This window comes from Pinus tabuliformis, chromosome 3_1 (genome assembly GCF_031772625.1).
Source record: "Pinus tabuliformis cultivar Carrire ecotype Pingquan chromosome 3_1, CPIR1, whole genome shotgun sequence".
In the NCBI taxonomy this organism is placed as follows: Eukaryota; Viridiplantae; Streptophyta; class Pinopsida; order Pinales; family Pinaceae; genus Pinus; species Pinus tabuliformis.
In genome coordinates, this window is record NC_142301.1 from 726,847,766 (window position 1) to 726,868,825 (window position 21,060).

The window sequence follows — 21,060 nt, forward strand, 5'->3', positions numbered from 1 at the left end:
ACAAATTATTAAAATATTGACTTGATATCATCTCTCATTTTCAAAATAACAACAATTAATTATTAAATTATTGACTTGATATCCGTATATCTCCCTCATTTTCAAAATAATAACTAATTAAAATAACAACAATTAATTATTAAAATATTGACTTGATATCCGTATATCTCCCTCATTTTCAAAATAATAACAATTAATTATTAAAGCATTGATGTTCATTATATTGATTTTGTCAATTTTGTTTGGAAAAACGCATTTTAAACCCAAAAAAATATATAAATAAATTATTTTATCAAAATGAAAAAATATTATCTTATCAACGAAAAAAACAAATTCTTATCCCCCAAAAAACCATCTTCTTGTCTTATAAAAATTTCAAATGATTTAATATTTTTTAATTTATACAAATTTAAAATCATTAATATTTTATAAAGTTTGCTCCAATTAATTATCACAGCCAGATATTTTTATTTAATATTTCATCTAGATTTCAAACAATTTTAATTTAATATTTTATCTTCTATCTAATTTTAACCAATTGATCTTACAAATAGAATTTATTTTGTTTTGTAATGGTAGGGTTTGATCTTTACAAATAGAATTTATTTTGTTTTGTAATGGTAGGGTCGGCCGAGCGGGCCAACCCTATGAGTTTCCACAAATTTTGTCAGCCATATGTCTTGATAATCCATACAGCACCCGCCGCGAAGGCAGACGTGGCATATTTAGCCAACTGACCCTTTTTAATTTTCTAGTTGCCCTCTCGTCCTTTTTTAAACTTGGTCCCTTTTCTTGTCTACTCCCTCTCGCTCATGTGGGATAAATCAATTAAGAGGCATGCCGTCAAAGCACGAGTCCGTTCCGTCAATCTAAATGATGTGAGAACAAGGACTTCCGCATATAAGAAAACACCAGAGAATTTAATTAAGAGCGTACGATCTTTGAGCAACTTTCCCTGCAAACGACAGAAGATGGCATGCGCGGGATTTCGTTCTGTGGGAACGAAAGGATTTAACTTTAATCACTCGAACGGCATTAAATTTCTATCATGGCGATCAGATTTGCGTTTCAATTATGGCTTAAAAACAATAAGAGAATTGGAGGAGGTTATTTGAACGGCGTTGTTTAACGAGGTTACTTTTGGGATAGGATCGTTGTCGAAAAAGCAAGGAACAGCCGGTACGACATTTGGAATTGTTTTAGTGAAAACAGGAAGAAGTTACCCCGTGGACAGGGATGGAATTTGATGGGTAAAGTGTTTTTTTGGGTTATTTGTTCGTCAAATATTGTTTAAAAATCTGTAAAAACATCAAGATCTGTTTTTGAAATTGTGAAGACGGATTTGAGAGGTGTGAAAATGGTAAAATTTAACGAGTGAATCTATTTTGAAATTCCAATCCTGCCAGTGGATAATGTTCACTATTTGGTATCGATGATGAGACGATCTAAAAAGGCAAAGCAAAACGGCAATATCAGTTCATGCAGTAATGCAAAATTATTTACCTTACATACATTGCAGCCATGAAATTGATAATAATAATAGTAATTTTCTAAAAAATATAGAATATCTATCTTATAAAAAAAAATATATCACTTTTCCATATTATTGATGGTTGTGACTTGCTTATGATAAAATCGAAAGTATTATAACTAATGATTTTTTAAGATTTTAAAATTTGGGAATTTAATTATATAGATAGTATGTTTATTTTGGAATATTGTTGGACATTAAATAAATTAGTGTTTCTCATGCAATATGGACTAATCGCTTTTCATAAATTTTTATCTATTGACTAACAATTGGTGTAATGACAATCGTAATTTCCAACAAGTGGTATCAGAGCAGAGGTAAGGAAATTGATACACTAACCAGGTATCAAGGATCCTTATTTGCAAGAATGGGATCATTCGCTAGCACCCACTGTTTAGGGATTCAACCTCGGCAAAATATTCTAGATTATTTTTAGTAATAATTATAAACCAAAGACTGAAATTTATCTTAAAAGTAGTTATGTCATTTCTATTATTTTAATTAAATGAAATGGCATATAAACATGTGTTGTATTAATATGATTTATGGTTTTTTAGGCCTTATTAGTAAGCCATGGTATTGGCCTATGGTATTGTAACTAACCTATCTACAAATTAATATTTATCATTGACAATATAAAATATATTATAAAGTAAATTTTTTTATGTCTATAAACATTTATCAATAATTTAATAAAATTAAATAAACTTTATTTATAAAAATAAATTTATAATTTAAATAATCTTACATTAAATCTTATAATTTATAAAAAATAAATTAATTTTAACATATATAAATTTTATTTTTTATTTTTACTTGTTAATTGAATCATTTTAGAAATAAGTTCCGCTGAGAGTTTTAAAACATCCAATTTTTTTGAATACATATCATTCATCCCACCAATATTATTTCAAATAGTTAAATTTGGGGGTGAAAGTTTTTGTAAGATTATGGGTTTTCATTCTGGTATTTTTAAATACATAAATAAATTTTATGCTTTTAAAAATTTGAATATTGGGATTGTGCAAATTCTAAAATTTAAAAAAAAATTTCAAATTTTTGATAAATTTAAGCAAAATTTTAATTTAACTACGTCACAATTTTGCCCTGAAAATAATGGAAATTTAAGTAAGATTTTGAAAAAATTTAGTAGCAATTTTTAGAAATCTTGAATATAAATATCAAACTTCAAAATTTTGGTTGAGTGTCCCAAATATTCTTAATGATACTGAATCCATTTCCAACATAAACAAAACAAAAAATGAGCAAACACTCACAAAATTAAATTTCTTGAAAAATTACCATATAGACTAAATAATTACCTTGATAAACAACACACAAATAAATTTTATGCCAACGAAATCCAAAAATACCAATTACAAAACTCTAGAAAAATCCCCAACGAACAAAATTTAAGCGGATTAGCCTGCATCAAAAGTAGAGACAAAAAGGAGCAAGCCATGGACTATTTTAACCTACTCGATGTAGATGTATTTACAGTACAATAATGGAACGAATCTGGGTAGGAACGCGGCATCTGGTCTGGGGTCCACAAACCGACAGTAATAACCAATGTTTTTTCTTAAAGGTGCCCTCACCCTGTGCTGCCTTTGGACTATTCTCTCTCAATTCGTTGATGGAGACTATTTTCGATCGAGTGTCAAACGAAACCAAAAAACAATTTTGACTTTTGGTGCACTCGCTAAATACTTGGCTTTGGTGTACTGGCCACATATACTTTCGCACTCTAGTGTACTCGCGAAATACTTTGTGTTTGGCGTGTTGCTTAACTTTTCATTATTTTTATTCATAAAGGTTTAGTGTGCGGTTTACTGGTCCTATTACATATAGATCATCATTTTAAAAAATAATTATGAATTTTAAAAGTTATTGTATGTGTAGCGATTTACGAAAAATCATTAGATTCACTCAAGCTATTATATATAGATTATGATTTTAAGCTACTATATTATATTAAATGTATGCTGTAATATAAATATTTCATTATTTCATTATTTTTTTGTCTGATTTTAAAATAAAATTATGAATTTTAGTAACTACTATATTAAATGTATGCTGTAGTATAAATATTTCATTATTTCTATTATTTTTTTTGGTTTGGAAATTTAATGAGATTAAGCATTATAAATAATTTTTAATTAATTTAATTTATTGATATATTAAAAATATATTTTAATTATTGAATTAAGGTTTTTTTTGATATATATTAAATTTTTGAGATATGTTTTTGATGATAATTATATTAAAATTTATTTGTCTGCACGTTTCAAATCAGAAGTGTGGTTTATTTTGTCTTGATAATAAACAATATTAGTTTGAAACGCATTGACAAATGAATTTTGATGTGATTGCGGAAACATCCTAAAAATATATTTTAAATTAAAATTTATATTAAATAAAAAATTTATATATATATATATATTAAAAATATATATTTTAAATTAAAAATATTATATTAAGTATATATAGTATTAAATATTAAAAAATAATGATGAAGATATAGATATTTTGAAAATGAATTTGAATAAAAATATTAAGTATTGAAAAAAACAAATTTTTTATTAAAATTTATATTGATTTTTTTATTAAAATTAAATATAATTTAAATTCAAAAAAATTGAAGAAAAAGGAATATTGCATTGATTAAAATTAAATCTAAATTATTGAAAAAAATATTTAAAATAATAAAAATTATATTATATTATGATATATAAGGTTTGCTGGTGATAGCACAATTGTCAAAAGGCATTTTGCTAAGCGTTTGTGTATCCCAGTGATCCTAAACACAACCCGCTTATACATGTCTCACCGGCATAACAAAAAAAAATATATGTATTTATAAGAAATATTGAAAAAATTCATATTGTTATCTAATTTTATTACAAAGAATTTAGCATTTAATATGAGAATTAAATATTAAAATTAGTAATATAAAGATTATAACCCTGTTTTTTTTGAAATGTTTTAGCAATTTGGTAATGTGTTGAATCTATTGTATTTATGCATTCAAAAAACATATTTTAAATAATAAAAAATTATAATGTGACAAAAAGATATTTAGTGGATTATATTTATGCCTTCAAAATATATAATTTAAATAATAAAAATTATAATTAGATAAAAAAATATTTAATAAATTAAATAAAAAAAATCCAAAACTTAAAATAATTAAATAAAACTAATTTAAATTTCTTCCAATTCCAACCACCAATATACAATGGGCACAAGAATATTTAATTTACCAAACACAAAAGAATGTCTAATTTTTAATTTACCAAACACAAGAGAATGTGTAATTTTAACAAATAGAAGCTCCAAACAACCATGATAAAAAAACCCATAAAATGAAATCTCACCACCATAAAAAAGAGTTCTTAAGATTTCCCACTCTGCCTCAAAATTCTTCAAAGGAATTCTTAAGATTGGCTAATCGGCTTCGAAATTCTTCAAAGAGTTCCCTGAATAGTACTAGTAATTTAAAACATCTAAATACATCTAAATAGTCCAAAATACATGTCATTGAAAAGGTAAAGAATCAAAGCAGGCCCGCTGCAATTCTGACTAATCAAAGCAGCCCCACTGCAATGGGGACCTCATAAAGATAGCCCCACAGCCATGGTGGTTTTGCGCTGTTGCCCATAATATTTAAGCTCATCAGCAATCAAGGCACCCCTAAGCCTTCGCGCAGGGCATTGTTAGTCGGGCTTTGGGATGAAAAAATTCTAATCCTTCGATTGCTTGGTTGAGCGCATCTGGGAAAGCTCTGCATCAATACAAAATGAGTAGCATGGATATAAACTATTCCAATATCAATGCTGGATCGGAGGAATCCAGCATGAGAGCTGCAAGGTGGAAATACCCTACGCGAATCCTTGCCATTGCCCTGGCATCCACATTGCTCATAGTTTCTGTTACTGGTTTATCAGAAGGGGTTTCCAATAGATTTAGTAAAGAGAGGAATGGTGGAGGTGCGCAAATAATGCACTGGAAATCGACATCCAATGCTGTCCACCGCGCCTGCAGCAGCACACTGTATCCGGAATTCTGTGTATCCAGCGTTTCGAGCTTTCCTGGATTATCTAAACGGCCAAACCCCATGGAGATTGTGAAGGCCGTCGTGCATCTGAGTATAAATGCGGTAAAGAAGGCAAATGCCAAAGCCCGCGGGCTATGTCGCCCCGGTCTCGACCAGAGACAACGCGGTGCCCTGAAAGATTGTTTCGAGTTATTCCATGACACGCTCGATGAATTGCACGGCACGCTCTCCGATTTGGAGAACGCGACTTTCATGTCAATTCCACAGCACGCCAATGACCTCGAGACATTGCTGAGCGCGGCCATCACGAATCAGTACACCTGCCTTGATAGTTTTTCTCACAGCAAGGGGAATCTCAAGCAACGTTTGCTGGGAGGGCTGCGCAATGTGTCTCATCTGGTCAGCAATTCGCTGGCTATGGTCAAGAATATTTCAGCCGAAGCTTCAAGCCTGGCCAATCAGCGGCGAACTTTTCCGACTCAGAATCGCCGTCTGTTGTCGGATCAATCTGATCCCAATTTCATGCCCATGGATTCCGATGGTTTTCCGACTTGGATGTCGGCCGGAGATCGAAGGCTTCTGCAAACCTCTACGAGCACGGTGAAGCCGAACGCCGTGGTTGCGAAGGACGGCAGTGGAAATTACACGAACATTACAGAGGCAGTGGAGAAGGCTCCCGAGAAGAGCCAGACGAGATACGTAATTCATATAAAAGCAGGAGTTTATGCAGAGAATGTGGAGCTGCACAAGAAGAAAACTAATATCATGTTCTTTGGAGATGGTATGGATGTCACAGTGGTGACCGGAAACCGAAATGTGAAGGACAATTTCACAACCTTTCGTTCTGCAACTGTTGGTAAGTCCACTGATTTCTGGTCTCTGTGGTCACATATTTACTCAAATTAAGTATTAGAAATCAAACAAGGATGCTCATGAAGATTTAATAGATCCAGCACAGTGTGACTGAAATGAGCACTATACTGATAAGAATTTGCTCTCACTCTACCGCCAAGGGTCCAGCAAATGGACAGATTTATTTTTAAAAGGAGATTAGCGAAAAGAAACCAAGATATTGCACTTGTTGATTGACAGACACTTTTAAGATGGACAATCAACAAAATGCAATATTTGAGATTAAAGCTGTCTCTTTCCGGAAATCACAGCTGCAATATTTGAAGTTAAAGTTGTTTCTTTCTGGAAATTACAGTTAGGTGCTTGCTTTTTTGCTGGCAAGAAAATGACCTCGCTGCGTCAGTATTGCCCTTTTTCCGTCCGTACAATGGCCAAGCAAGAAAATGGCCTTAACATAGATTAAAATTTTGAATAGCCTAGTATGATTTAATTAGGTTTAACGTTTATTGGTTAAGAATATATTTCTTAAAGAAGATAGTTTCCAATAGATTGGTATAATATATTAATAATGTAGTTGGTATGTCATATTGCAGCTGTGACTGGAAACGGATTCATCGCTCGCGACATGACCTTCCAGAACACGGCAGGACCCGCAAAACACCAGGCGGTGGCCCTGCGTGTGGGATCAGATCTCTCGGCTTTCTATCGATGCAGCTTCAAGGGTTACCAGGACACCCTATACGCCCATTCCCTTCGTCAGTTTTACAGAGAATGCAACATCTATGGCACCGTAGATTTCATCTTCGGCAACTCCGCCGTCGTTTTTCAGGATTGCAATTTGCTGGCGCGGAGACCCCTGGAGAATCAGAAGATTCTTTACACCGCTCAGGGCAGGCAGGACCCCAATGAGAACACTGGAATTTCCATTCAGAACTGTAATGTGACCGCAGCCCCAGACCTGGCTCCAGTGAAGAGCTCGTTCGAGGCATATCTTGGGAGGCCATGGAAAGAGTACTCTCGCACTGTCTTCATGCAGTCTTTTCTGGGCGACCTGATTCAACCTGCCGGTTGGCTCGAATGGAATGGATCCTTCGCCCTCAGCACCCTGTACTATGGGGAATATATGAACCGCGGCCCTGGTGCGGGCACTACAAATCGGGTCAAATGGGCGGGGTATCGAGTGATTAATAGCTCAAGCGAGGCCAGTTCATTTACAGTCTCAAAATTCATTGAAGGAGATTCATGGTTACCTTCCACCGGAGTTAAGTACGTCTCAGGTTTCACTAGCACCACCACTGGGACTTAGCGCGCAATGGAGTTTCTGGACTTTTTGTCACTAGTACGTATTCTCATAAAACGTAACCAGTTGGGGATCATGGTCTCCATTTATGCTTTGGTTAAAATATGTGTCATCAAGTTAAAGGGGTTGTGTAGTGGTTCGATCCTGGGCTTGTAACAGAGAGAAACGATGATGTACCTCTTTGCAGTTTTGAAGGGTTAACAAATTTGGTTCGATTAGTGAATAATATTAAGTATCTAGAAATTCAAATGGTATAATGACAGTTTAACAAATTTGGTATAATGGTATAATAAATAGACTATGGCCCTCAAAAATCCCTACAACATTAAGATTATGCGAATTTTAGATAAAATTAAGCAAATTAGAGTGTCAAAAGTATCTACAGAAAAAGGAGCAGGCCACTTCACGGAGTTGTATTTACAGTACAATAATGGAACGATTCTGGGGAAGGAGATGCACTGATCCAAAAAACTGGAAAGGACGAGAACCAGGCGGTACGCGGCTCGGGTCCACAACGGACCATAATAACCATCCTCCTTTTTTTTTTTCTTAAAGGTGCCATGTGCTGCCTTTGCACTATTCTCTCTCAATTCGTTGATTTAGAGACTATTTTCGATTGAAGTGTCAAACGAAACAAAAAACAAATTTGACTTTTGTGCTACTCGCTAAATACTGGGTTTGGTGGGTTGACAAGAGATACGTTTGCATTACTAGTGTTTTCGCCAAATACTTTTCAATTTTAGCTTCTCATTGTTTTTATGCATAAATGTGTAGTATGGTTTACATGTTTTTATTATATATATTTTATTATTTTCGCTAAATACTTTTCAATTTTTAGCTTTTCATTATTTTTATGCAGAAAGGTTTAGTATGGTTTACATGTTTTTATTATATATATTTTATTATTTTTAAAACATTTTGAGTTTTAAAAGTTATTATATTAGTAATTGTATTTAAAGGTGTAAAAGAATGTTTATAGAAAAAATGGGAATGTGGAAAGAAATAATCAATTGAAATAATGGATGATGAAATAAAATGCAAGGTGTGTAGGATATATATGGATAATGAAATACAATGCTAGGTGGATAGGAGGAGAAGGAGGAGGACTGAGACAGGGAGAGTTTGTGTGGGATTTGGAATTGATCAGTTACATGTTAGGGTTCAATTGTGTCATGTGTCAGATTCCAATCCTAGAGGAGTTTGTGTGGGATTTGGCAGGGAGAGTTTGAGACAGGGAGAGTTTGTGTGGGATTTGGAATTGATCAGTTACATGTTAGGGTTCAATTGTGTCATGTGTCAGATTCCAATCTGAGAGGAGTTTGTGTGGGATTTGGAATTGATCAGCTAGGGTTCAAATGTGTCGTGTCAAATTCAAATATCTGAGAGAGGCAGACAGAAATGAGGCTTTATAAGAGGCTTTATATTAGTTGTTGTCAAATTCGGAAAGGAAATGGATTTGTGAAGAAAGATGCAGGAGAAATCATCTAGTGGGCTATTGTTTCAGAAAAAGTCTCAGTAAAATATTTTTCTTCATGTAGACCTGAAGGCACTGGGGTAATGAAAGTTACTTGCTGCTTAAGAAAACATCAAAGTGAGGTATTTTATTTTGTTGAAACTAGGGTAAAAGTAGCATTTTCAACACTTGAAGTTAATTTAATTAGATAATTTATAATATGAATAAATGTGAGTTTGCAAGAGAGTCCCTGTAATATTTGGGCTTTTTTGTTTGCAAAAGAAATTGCATTCATGGAGAACATCTTGAATTGTTGCAACCCTATAGAATTTGCTCAAGGAGAGAGGATTTATGGATTGGTAAGTTTTTTTGAAAGTTTTTTTTACAGACTCTGGAACACTTTCTGAAATTATGCAAGGCTTATAAAATATGCACTAGACTTAGGTTAAGGATTCCAAATTTCATTGAAGAAGTCAAGTTTTGCTTTTAGTTTTTAAATATTTTAAAGCATAGATGTTTGTCTTTTGACCTGAATAGATTTTTTTACATAGTGGAAACATTTATAATATCATAACATTCAAATGATTCCACTGAAACCTAACTATTCCATAAAATGAATATTAGTTAAATTTGCAAATTCCAAGTGTATTTCTCAGCTATTCTTAAATAAAAAAACATACTAAGTCACTACTTAAAATATCATGTTTTAATGTGAAAGACTATTTTTTTCTTTGTTAAGATTGGATACTACTATGTAATCACTCTCTTGGCATTTCTGATAAAATAATGGAAAGAGATCCTTTTTCCAAAGAGAAAAATATTACCTTTCCATTAAAATAATCAAAATATTTCATTTTTTATGTTGAGAACCTCGTAGGCTTACAACAAAAACAATAACACCAATAATTTAGAGGACGATGGTTCTTCAATCACACATCAAGACAATACATAAAAAATATAGTCATTACCAACAACAACTCTATGGGTGTAGTCTAATAAGGTGATTTATGGCCTTTTCATTGGAATTGGTGACATGATTCTTGGTGGGATCATACTATTTCATCTTTTAAATGGTACTTTTGAATGCAGAAATAGATTCAACATCATGGAAAACCCCTGGAGTACTCAGTTTATACAAACTGTTCAACAACTTAAAACTACAATTTTCCCAATTTCTGGCCTGATTTTGGGCAAAAAAGACAAGAAAATCTGCTTGGAAAAGGGACAAAAAACCACCACATTAGTCTACTACCTTATCATCAAGAACAGTCTAACAGAGCATAATTTTTCACTTAAACAAATTATTATGGGTGTACTCTCTTTGGTGGTAGTGTGCTTTCCACCTCATCCTTGGAAATCCCTACAATTTCTAATCATTAATGAGACTAGATCCAAAGAGATAACATGCTTTGACATATGGTCAGCATTTGATTGAATCTCTGAAGATGATAAAAGTGTGGTTTAGCTCCTTTTCCCTTTGAATTTAATGGAAATAGTTTTTAATGGAATTTAAAAGGAGTACTTTCCCTCAAACAACAAGGCAAGACATTTATCCAAGATAGAATGAACCTTGTGTATTTCTGTATGTTGCAATCAATTGACACTCGACATAGTGAAATTCAGAATTTTTTGTGATACTAATATTTGACCATGTCAGATATTAAAATCTTTTTAATATTATGATAAAAGGGAGTTATGCAACCCACTACTAAAGCTCTTTGTGTTGGTTCCCATACTCTTGAAAACAACAAATGAGAGCCCTAATCACCATGATAACACATGTACGATGCACAACCTTCCCTTCATAAATGTCAGTTTGGACCAATGGCAAAGACAAAAATTTCACTATCATAACATGTACAATACTCAACATTCCCTTCTTAAATTTAAGTTTGGACCAAGTGGCAAAGGAAAAAATTTCACAAACATGTACAATACTTAGCCCTTCCTTCATGGCTATAAAAATTTGGACAAGTGACTGATTTGAATGGGAAAATTAATTTTTTTGTGCTAAATTCCTCTTATGTAAAAGTGTTTAAGGATTCATGAGGTTAATTGCAAGTTTTAACATGAGTTTTTGAGTGTTTTTATGTAAATTGCATGTACAAATTAACATAAACAAATGACTGAACAACAACATATAACAAACATGAACATCACCAAAATAATATCAAAACAACACATGATGAAGGAGTTCACCCTGCTTGGGCTACGTCTCCTTGGTCCAGCTTCCAATGGCTTGGCCCTCTCTATTATGCTCAAAAGTGTGAATACATCAGTTTACAATGCTCATATAGCTCTGAAACCTATTTGAATGGCTCCAGAATGCCCAAAAATGCTTGTCTAGCCTCTTTCTGCTCCTGATTTGGTAAAAAACTAAAGAAGTTATGGCTTCCCCAAGTCTTTCTGCTAATCGCACCACAATTTCCCCAAAATCTGGCACCATTCTACAAATTCACCCCCAATTCCGCTAACTAAGCGTCGATTTCACCTAATTCTGGGCGAAACTGTGGGACAGATTAAATGCCCAAGGCTAAGGCCAATGGCTCGACCGACACTCCACTCCGATGGTGGTCTTGTGGGTGGCGATATGGCCAAGGATTGGCCCCATAGGCTAGCCCTTTCCTCTGAATGGCACGGACTTAGACTTTAAATATATGTCGAAACCATAATATGTTAAGCACCAACGTATGGTGTATTGGCTAAGGCTTGGACTTTGGACTTGGAGGTCGCGGGTTTGACCCCTGCCCACTGCTGCTCATACATTACCCCAATTTTTGGTGGCCCTCAGGCTACCATGTGGAGGCCCCTGGCTTGGCCACATGGTAGCTCATAGTTGACCACCAACTAACCAATCAAATCGTCCAAAACTCCACCAATAACAATGTGCCACTTGTTAACACGCAATTCGCCGGAGGTCAAATCAGGCATATGCATAGTCACCCTGCCACATAGGCATGCCCAGTCAGTGCCACATCAGTAGTACCGACTGTTGACTGGGTTGTCTGCATTTTTTTTAAATTCACATGTTTAGGAAAATGAACAGAACATGTTTATGAGAGCATACGTAGTTCGTTTCGCGTGAAACGAGTTGTGCCAGATTCAGGATGATGAGAACTACACGGTCATTCAGGTTCCACACCGATCTGACAACTTTGAATTTTGAGATATTTTTTGAGCAGCTGATCATTCCTCCCCACTGGAAGCCTTTTGGACCCCAAAAGATCACTTTCAGTTGTTCAGCAGGTGAGGATACAATTCCCTCACCTTTCAAATCTCGATCCATTTCGCTTTTGAAGGATTTGTTCCTTTGAGCCCCACTCGAAGGTAATCGACACTCCCTCGTTTTGAAGACCATGTTCTTCAGTCAAGAATGGTGTCTTGTTGTAGTTCATCAAGGTATTCAGAAGAAAAATTCTCAATGAAGGAATTTGGACATTTTCTCCTTGATCTTCAATCAAAGGAGGCTCATACAACCTTAAGTTCTCAACATTAACAACAACATAAATTTGCATATATGAAGGCAAATCCAACCTAAAGGCATTGTCACCTATCTTTTCCAGAATTATGAATGGACCATATCTAATTGGTTTCATCTTTTTACCTTCTCCTTGGAGCCCCTCTTTGCTAATGTGAATCCAAACTTCATCACCGACTTGGAACTTGTGATCTACAAGATGCTTGTCGTGCCTTGCTTTATACTTGCCTTGGCTCCTTTCTAGCTGTTATTGAACTCTTTGGTGTACCAATTGGATTTTTTTAATGAACCTTCTTGCTTTGTCTATATCCCTATGACCATCAATAGCAACATCCTTTCCAAAAATGAAATCCAAATGAGACTTAGGCAAGTATCCCAAACATGCTTCAAATGGCAATGTTTGAGTTGAAGAGTGTTTGGCCCAGTTGTAAGCATGCTAAATGTAGTGTAAATGTTCATCCCACAACATAGGATGCTTTTTGCAATACCCACAAAGAAGATGTATCACTGTCCTATTCACCATCTCTGTTTGACCATCTGTTTTTGGATGAAATGTTGTACTCTTTTTCAATTTGGTGTCAATGAATCCCCACAAGCTTGACCAAAAGTTCCCAACAAAGAGAGAATCTTGGTCACTAACAATGGATGTGGGCAATCCAAAATGAAACCATACATTCTGAAAGAATAACTGAGCAGTTTGTTCAGTTGTAATTTTCTTTTTACATGGCATCAAAATACACATTTTGCTGAACCTATCCACAACTATATACAAATAATCATGACCTATATTTGACAATGGAAGACCTCCTACAAAATCCATAGAAACACTCTCCCATGGTCATGAAGGTACCGAAAGTGGTGTTTACAATCCTAACTTCCTATTGCTAGGCTTACTAACTACACATAATGAACATCCTTTAATAAAATGTGACACACTTTCAAGCATATGAGGTCAATAACAATACCCCTGTAGATGTGCCACCATCTTACTTACACTGAAATGACCAACAATAAGAGAAGTATGTGCCTCTCTTATGATGTTGACTCTTTCTCCCTATGGAATACAAAGCTTACCAAGATGGTACAACAAGTTATCATGCAAATGATAATCCAATTCCTCTACTTGGTTACCTTGACTCAAGCTTGCATAAACATCCTGAAAGTCATTGTCTAATGCATACTGCTCAATATAAATTTCATGCAAAACATAATTATGCTTGAGTAAAGTAGTTGCACTAATAATAGGCCTAGAAAGCATATCAACAACTTTATTGTAGATACCTTTCTTATACCTTATTACCAAGTGGAATTGTTGAAGAAAACCCATCCATCGGAAGTGCCTTGATTGCTGCAACTTAGATTGAGATTGCAAGTATTGCAATGGATGATGATTAGTGTGAATGATTGTTTCCTTACCCATCAAGTAGTATTTCCACTTTTTCACACTTTTCACCAATGCATACAATTCCTTGTCATATGTAGGATAATTAATCACTGCACCATTTAAAGTTTCTGAATGAAAATGGATAGGCGTACCATGTTGCATGAGGACTACACCCATGGCATAGTCACTAGCATCATTTTGGATCTCAAATGACTATCTCAAGTCAGGAAGTGCAAGTACTAGAGCTGAACTGATCTTTTCCTTCAATGCATCAAAGGCATTTTGTTGTTTGCCTCCCCACTGAAAATCCTTTTTCACACTAGTCAATGCATGCAAAGGAGCTGCTATAGAAGAAAAGTTAGCAATGAATTTCCTCCAATACTGGGTTTCTCCCAAAAAACTTCTTACCTCAGTAACTATCTTGGGCCTTGGCCAATTCAAAATGAAATCAACCTTGGAGGGATCTATTTTCAACTCACCTCCTCCAACAATATGACCCAAGTAAACTAAATAATTTGTTCCAAACTCACACTTTGACATCTTTAAATACAAGTGTTCTTTCTTTAAGACATCAAGTACTTTTCTCACATGCATGACATGTTCATTACGAGATTCACTGGAAATTAAGATGTCATCTAAGTAGACTATAACAAACTCATCAATAAATGGCCTCAACACATCATTCATCACACGCATGAAGGAAGCAGGAGCATTACATAAACCAAAAGGCATAACTAGCCATTCAAACAAACCTTGTTTTGTTTTGAATGTTGTCTTCCAAATATCTCCTTCAACAATTCTAATTTGATGGTAGCCACTCCTTAAGTCCAACTTAGTAAAATACTTTGCATCTTTCAATTGATCAAGTAAATCATCTATTCTAGGTAGTGGGTAACGATTCTTTATCGTAATCTTGTTCAATGCACGTAATTCCACACACATGCACCATGCTCCATCCTTCTTTGGCACCAAAACAATAGGTGACCCACATGGCGAAGAACTTGGCCTGATGATCTCTTTATCCAACAACTCTTGAATTTTATTTTTAATTTTTGCACTTTCCATCACTAACATCCTGTACATGCCAATGTTAGGAAGAGGGCTATCTTGCTGCAACTGTATCTCATGTTGGATTCCTCTCTTGGGAGGCAATCCTTTTGGTTCCTGAAACATCTCATCATATTGGTTAACAACATCATCCAATTCAGATTTCAATCTTGAGTCACCACCTTGAAAAACTTCATTATCAGTATCATTCTTGGGTTTGATTATTAGAAGCACAAAATTCTTGCTAGAATTCACTAGTCTTTTCATCTGCCCCGCATTTACAAGTAAACGATTTAGTTTCTTGCTATGGGCTCTTACAGCGTATTCTACTCCATATTTGAACAAATGGTATTTTTTTTCATTTCTATGGAAGGTAGCTTTTTTGTCATAGAGATACAGGCTGCCCAAAACTATACCACATATGTCTAATGGCACAACATCAAGTTCCACTTCATCTATGAAATTTGCAGTAATGGCGAATTTCAGTTTACACTTTCTAGTTACTTGCAATTTTGGATTGTCACACACCCATCCTAATGGATATGGCTTATGATGTGGAATGGTTTACAAGTTTATTCTTTTGACAATGTTTTCAAAGATGAGATCGGCTTGAGAGCCACTATCAAAAAGAGTATTGATTTTGCTATGTTTTGAGATTACCCTTATGTGAAAAAGTTTTATCCTCTTCTTTTCATTTGGAGTTTCATTGTGTAAATTTGAAGTACTAGTTCTAGCAATTGATTCTTTTCCTTTCATACCCATGGTTGTAATTTAGTTTCATCACCCGAATTGGATCCCAAATCTTGTTGAGTGGTTGCAGCTGTCTTTTGTTTTCCCTTGTTAATGAATTTCTTTGGTTTCATCTTAGGATGAAGCTTCCAACAATGAGCTTCATTGTGATCCTCTTTGGAACAATGCTTGCATGTTATTTTCTCTCCTTCCCTCTTAATGGATACATTTTTCTTTCCTTTCCCTTTGAAACCCTTTTCTTTTCCTTTACCCTTAAATGGCTTTTTACTACCCTCTTCTGGAGTATTTTCCCTCTTGCCTCAAGATGAGTGGCTTGCACACACACCTCATCTAGATTATTAGGATTAAACATTAGGATAGTATGCCTAAGGTAATTGTGTAAACCCCCTATATACTTCCACAATGTGTCTTATGATTTCAAATCTACACCTAACATTAGAGACCTTCTAAATTCTTGGGTGTAATCTTGCACCTTTTGACCTTTAAGTTGTCCAAAGTTCTGCCAATTCATGATGGCTTTCTACATATATCATATAGGGTAAGACTGTCTTTTAATTGTAACAATGAAATTAGACCAATAAATTGAGATTTTACCATGTTTTTTTATCTCTTCTTGTGTCTTGGTTTCCCACCATATTAGTGTTGCACCCTCCAACCTCAAGGAAGCTAGCTAAATCTTTATGTCATCATATTGAAGGTTTTGAATTCTGTAATATACCTCCAACGGATGAACCCAATTGTCAAGCTTCTCTGCATTCACTTCACCATTATACATGGGAAGTTCAAATTTAACATCAAGTTTTAACAGGGGTGTTTTACCAATTCCTTTTGAGGTATGTTGATGAGTATGAGTGAGGGTTGTATTAGTGGAAGAGGGCGAAGATGCCTGTGAAGATGAAGATGAAGATGGTGGTGGATAGGGTGGAGGTTTACCTCCTCCTCCTGAAGAACCTTCTCCTTTTGGAGGGTTGGAGTTTTCACCCTGCAATCTGGTATTCCTCTCTCCATAGAGGACTTTTACCATCTCTGTTATGTCAAAGAAATCCTCCCTAAAAACCTTCTCATCCTCTGTCATATTTGTAGGCTCTCCCTCATGTGACATGCTTACTGAAGCCTCAACTGCAATTTGAGGTAGAACTGGTGGTGGAGATTGTGGCAACCTTTCACTCCTCCTCCTTGACCCAACTTCAGGACTTTCAACCAGCTTCCCTTCTCCTCGCTTGAGCTTCAACCTTGTAAGCATCACATTCACTTGCAAATAGTTAAATCCTTTTTGCACAAAGAAAACTAAGAGATTTGATACCAAACTTGATCTAAATGGAAAAATTAGTTTTGTTGTGCTAAATTCCTCTTCAGAATATGTAAAAGTGCTTAAGGATTCATGAGGTTAATTGCAAGTTTTAACATGAGTTTTTGAGTGTTTTTATGTAAATTGCATGTATAAATTACCATAAACAAATGACTGAAAAACAACATATAACAGACCTGAACATCACCAAAATAGTATCACAACATCACATGATGAAGGAGTTCACCCTGCCTGGGCTACATCTCCTTGGTCCAGCTTCCAATGCCTTGGCCATCTCTATTATGCTCAAAAGTGTGAATACATCAGTTTGCAATGCTCAGATAGCTCTGAAATATGTTCCAATGGCTCCAGAATGCCCAAAAATGCCTATCTAGCCTCTTTCTGCTCCTGATTTGGTCCAAAAATGAAGAAGTTATGGCTTCCCCAAGTCTTTTTGCTAATCGCACCACAATTTCCCCAAAATTCGGCACTATCCTACAAATTCGCCCCCAATTCCACTAACTAAGCGTCAATTTCACCTAATTCTAGGCAAAATTGTCAGACGGATTAAATGCCCTATAAGGCCTTAAATCCAAAAATTTTGGATATGTGGGGGGCCACATGCCCGGGGCTAAGGCCAACGGCCCACCCCTATCAGCTAGGCCCCCACTCTGCTCCAATGGTGGTCTTGTGGGTGGCAATATGGCCAAGGGTTGGCCCTTTCCTCCGAATGGCACGAACTTAGACTTTAAATATATGTCGAAACCATAATATGTTAAGCACCGACGTATGGCGTATTGGCTAAGGCTTGGAATTTGGACTTGGAGGTCGCAGGTTCAGCCCCCACCGTTGCTACTCGAATATTACCCTGATTTTTGGTGGCCCTCGGGCTGCCATGTGGTGGCCCCTGGCTGGGCCACGTGGCAGCCTATGGTTGGCCACCAACCAACCAATCAAATCATCCAAATCTCCACCAATAACAACGTGCCACTTGTCAACATGCAATTCGCCAGAGGTCAAATCAGTCATATGCACAGTCACCCTACCACATAGGCATGCCTAGTTAGTGCCACATTAGTAGTATGGACTGCTGACTAGGTTGTCTACATTTTTGTTAAAATTCGATTGTTTAGCAAAACAAGCAGAACATGTTTCTGGGAGCATACAGAGTCTGTTTCACGCAAAATGAGTTGTGATGGATTCAGGATGACGAGCACTACACGTTCGTTCATGTTCCACACCGATCCGACAACTTTGAATTTTGAGCTATTTTTTGAGCACCTGATCACTAACAAAGACAAAAATTTCACTAACATGTACTCATCCCTTCCTTCATGGTTGTAAAAGTTTGGACAAGTGACAAAGACAAAAATTTCACTAACATGTACAATACTCATCCCTCCCTTCACAAATGTGAGTTGGATTAGTGAGAAAGACAAAAAGTTCACAACGGTGACGTTTACCTTACTCAATCCTCACTTCATAAATGTAATTTTGGACTGACAAAAGTTGCATGAGGATCACAAAAAGTTCTAGTCTCTAATGAATTATAACAAGGAATGATGCTTGAGGATGGCATTTGAGACTTAAGCCCCATAGTCATGCAAAATATCATGATTTTCAAAACCGTAAATCATAACTAAAGATTCTTTATCCAAAGAAGACCATATAGACCATTCTCTTCTTTTAGGTATATATAACAACAAGAAATATAACGTTGTAGCAACACAATACAATATGAAAAAAATATGAGCTTGCTGACCTTAGGCAATAAAACCAATGTTGTAGATATGTTTCCTTTAAGGAAATTTATTGTCGAAGGTTCAGAAATAAACTCATTATAAATATCAAGGAAAATAGTGGAAATTATAAACTTGGAACTGAGAAACTCGAGAAAGTCTGAAAAATCAACAATTTGAAAAGCTTCAGAAAATAAATTCACTAAAATATAGGAAATAATGCAGAGAAATTGAAGGTATTTATACTGTTGATTAGTATAATGCAAAACCCAAAGGTGGATAACAATTTACCCATTCCAAAAGACGACTGTCAAGAAAAAATGAATAAGAAAAACATGAATATGATATTGCTTTAATCAGACAAATGCAATGTCAACACTGTTTCAGTGCAAAACAACAACCCATAGAAAAACATCGCATGATCCTAATATTTCCTCTCTTACCATTATGATCGATAGAAACATTATAAAAACGAAACAAAATAGTTACAACCACTTACGTGATGGATTGCTATACTTGTTATTTAGGTTCCCTTGTTTCTTAAATAGATGGCTTGAATGACATAGGTAAAAACAAAATATTAGAATTTAAACACAGTTTTCAAGAATTCATTCTCCCAATAGCATTGAACATAGTGATTTTTGCATGATATATCATCAAATGCAAGGAGTATTCATAAAATTGTCTGGATTCAAAATATAATTAGAATGAAATACAAAATATGTTTAAATTTATTTGTTAAAGAGATACAAAATTCATGGAAGATTGGGTCATTTGTTTCTTATACAATAATCAATTAAAGTATACAAGGAGAATGCCTCCAAATTTGGGTATATGTGTTTCATATCAAGGAAAGCTTAAGAGTGGTCAAAAAATTTGCCTCCATTATATGTTGCAGCAGTACAACCATACCCAGAAAATGGAAGCCATAAAGGAAGGCACGAGTTAGTTACACTCATCTAAGAATTCCACCAAATTATTGCGAATTGTCTTTTCAGAGAAAAGTACAATTGTTTCCACCCGAAAACCCAAACGCCACATCACAACCCCCCAACTTAGCTCAAAATATAAAAATACACAACTGTCTGAGAAGTCCACCAAATTATCACAAATCCCTCCTTTTGGAAAAAGTACAACTATTTGAACCACTAAACCCAAAACCTCCCTAATTTGGGATAACATCACATCCCTCTGGCTTAGCTCAAAAGAAAAAAAAATCATCGAAAAAATCTACCCAACCATCTTAGAACTCATATTGAATGAGCTCCTTGAAATGGGTTTGAGAGTTGGCTTGAACCATGTTGTTTAAGTTTTGCTAAGGATCCAAACATGCCCTACATTGGCTTTTCAATTCCTCCATAGGGTATAAATTCAGCTGAAACTGAAGACTGATCTTCAGTCCTTTTCTATTGTCATACACATTCTCACTAAGACTATGATGCATTCTTCTGCTCAAAAGCTTCTGTAGAGAGTCCTAAATGTTGATTTTAGACCATAAAAACTAAATTTTGATACCCTCATTGCCACTTACAAGGTATGCAATTAAATTCCTGTGGTATTTGATCTGTTGATCAAGACCTCGACACAGTTTGGCATAACTCAGTTTACAGTCAAAATATTTGGTTTGACAAGAAATTGCGTATTTTTTCTGTAATAGCCTCCTCAGTGCCCTATTGAGGGCCAATGACATCGATATTCTTTGGGTGACTTATGCTGAAATGCTTCACTGCAAGGTAATTTCCAATATCTACACATTCAACATAATGATCAATGCTTTTTGCAAAGAAGGAAAAATTAAGAAAGCAAATTAAATTTTGGAAGGCATAGAGGCGATGTAATGTAGACTGAATGTCATTTTGTATAATACCATCATTGATGGGTTTTACAAAATAGGTGAGGTGAAAGTTGGTCTTGAGCTACTGGAAACAATGCCTGAGGAGAATATTTATGCCGATATTTTTAGTTATAGTGTGATTATCAGTGGATTGTGTAAAGATGGAAGGGAGAGTTGAAGAGACAACTAAGGTTTTTCCCGACATGTTGGAAAAGGGCTTGGCACCAAATAATGTCATTTACAATACATTGATATATGGGTATTGCAACAAGGGTGACATGCAAAAATATTTTGAACTGTGAGACACAATTCTCCAAAAAGGATTACGAACTAGTGTTTGCACCTAT

General features: G+C 35.1%; 1 protein-coding gene and 1 non-coding gene across 2 annotated transcripts; one reads left to right on the top strand and one right to left on the bottom strand.

The window, feature by feature from the left end:
- Positions 1-618: 618 nt before the first annotated feature.
- On the bottom strand, positions 619-745 carry LOC149189340 (U11 spliceosomal RNA). Its single transcript, XR_016256641.1, has one exon. It is a non-coding gene; the product is annotated as a U11 spliceosomal RNA (small nuclear RNA).
- A 4,422-nt stretch (positions 746-5,167) lies between these two features.
- On the top strand, positions 5,168-7,955 carry LOC149189341 (pectinesterase-like). Its single transcript, XM_089411798.1, has 2 exons — positions 5,168-6,444; positions 7,034-7,955. Exons 1-2 carry the CDS (start codon positions 5,331-5,333, stop codon positions 7,744-7,746), a joined length of 1,827 nt encoding a protein of 608 aa, XP_089267924.1. The 5' UTR covers positions 5,168-5,330; the 3' UTR covers positions 7,747-7,955.
- The last annotated feature ends 13,105 nt before the right edge of the window (positions 7,956-21,060 follow it).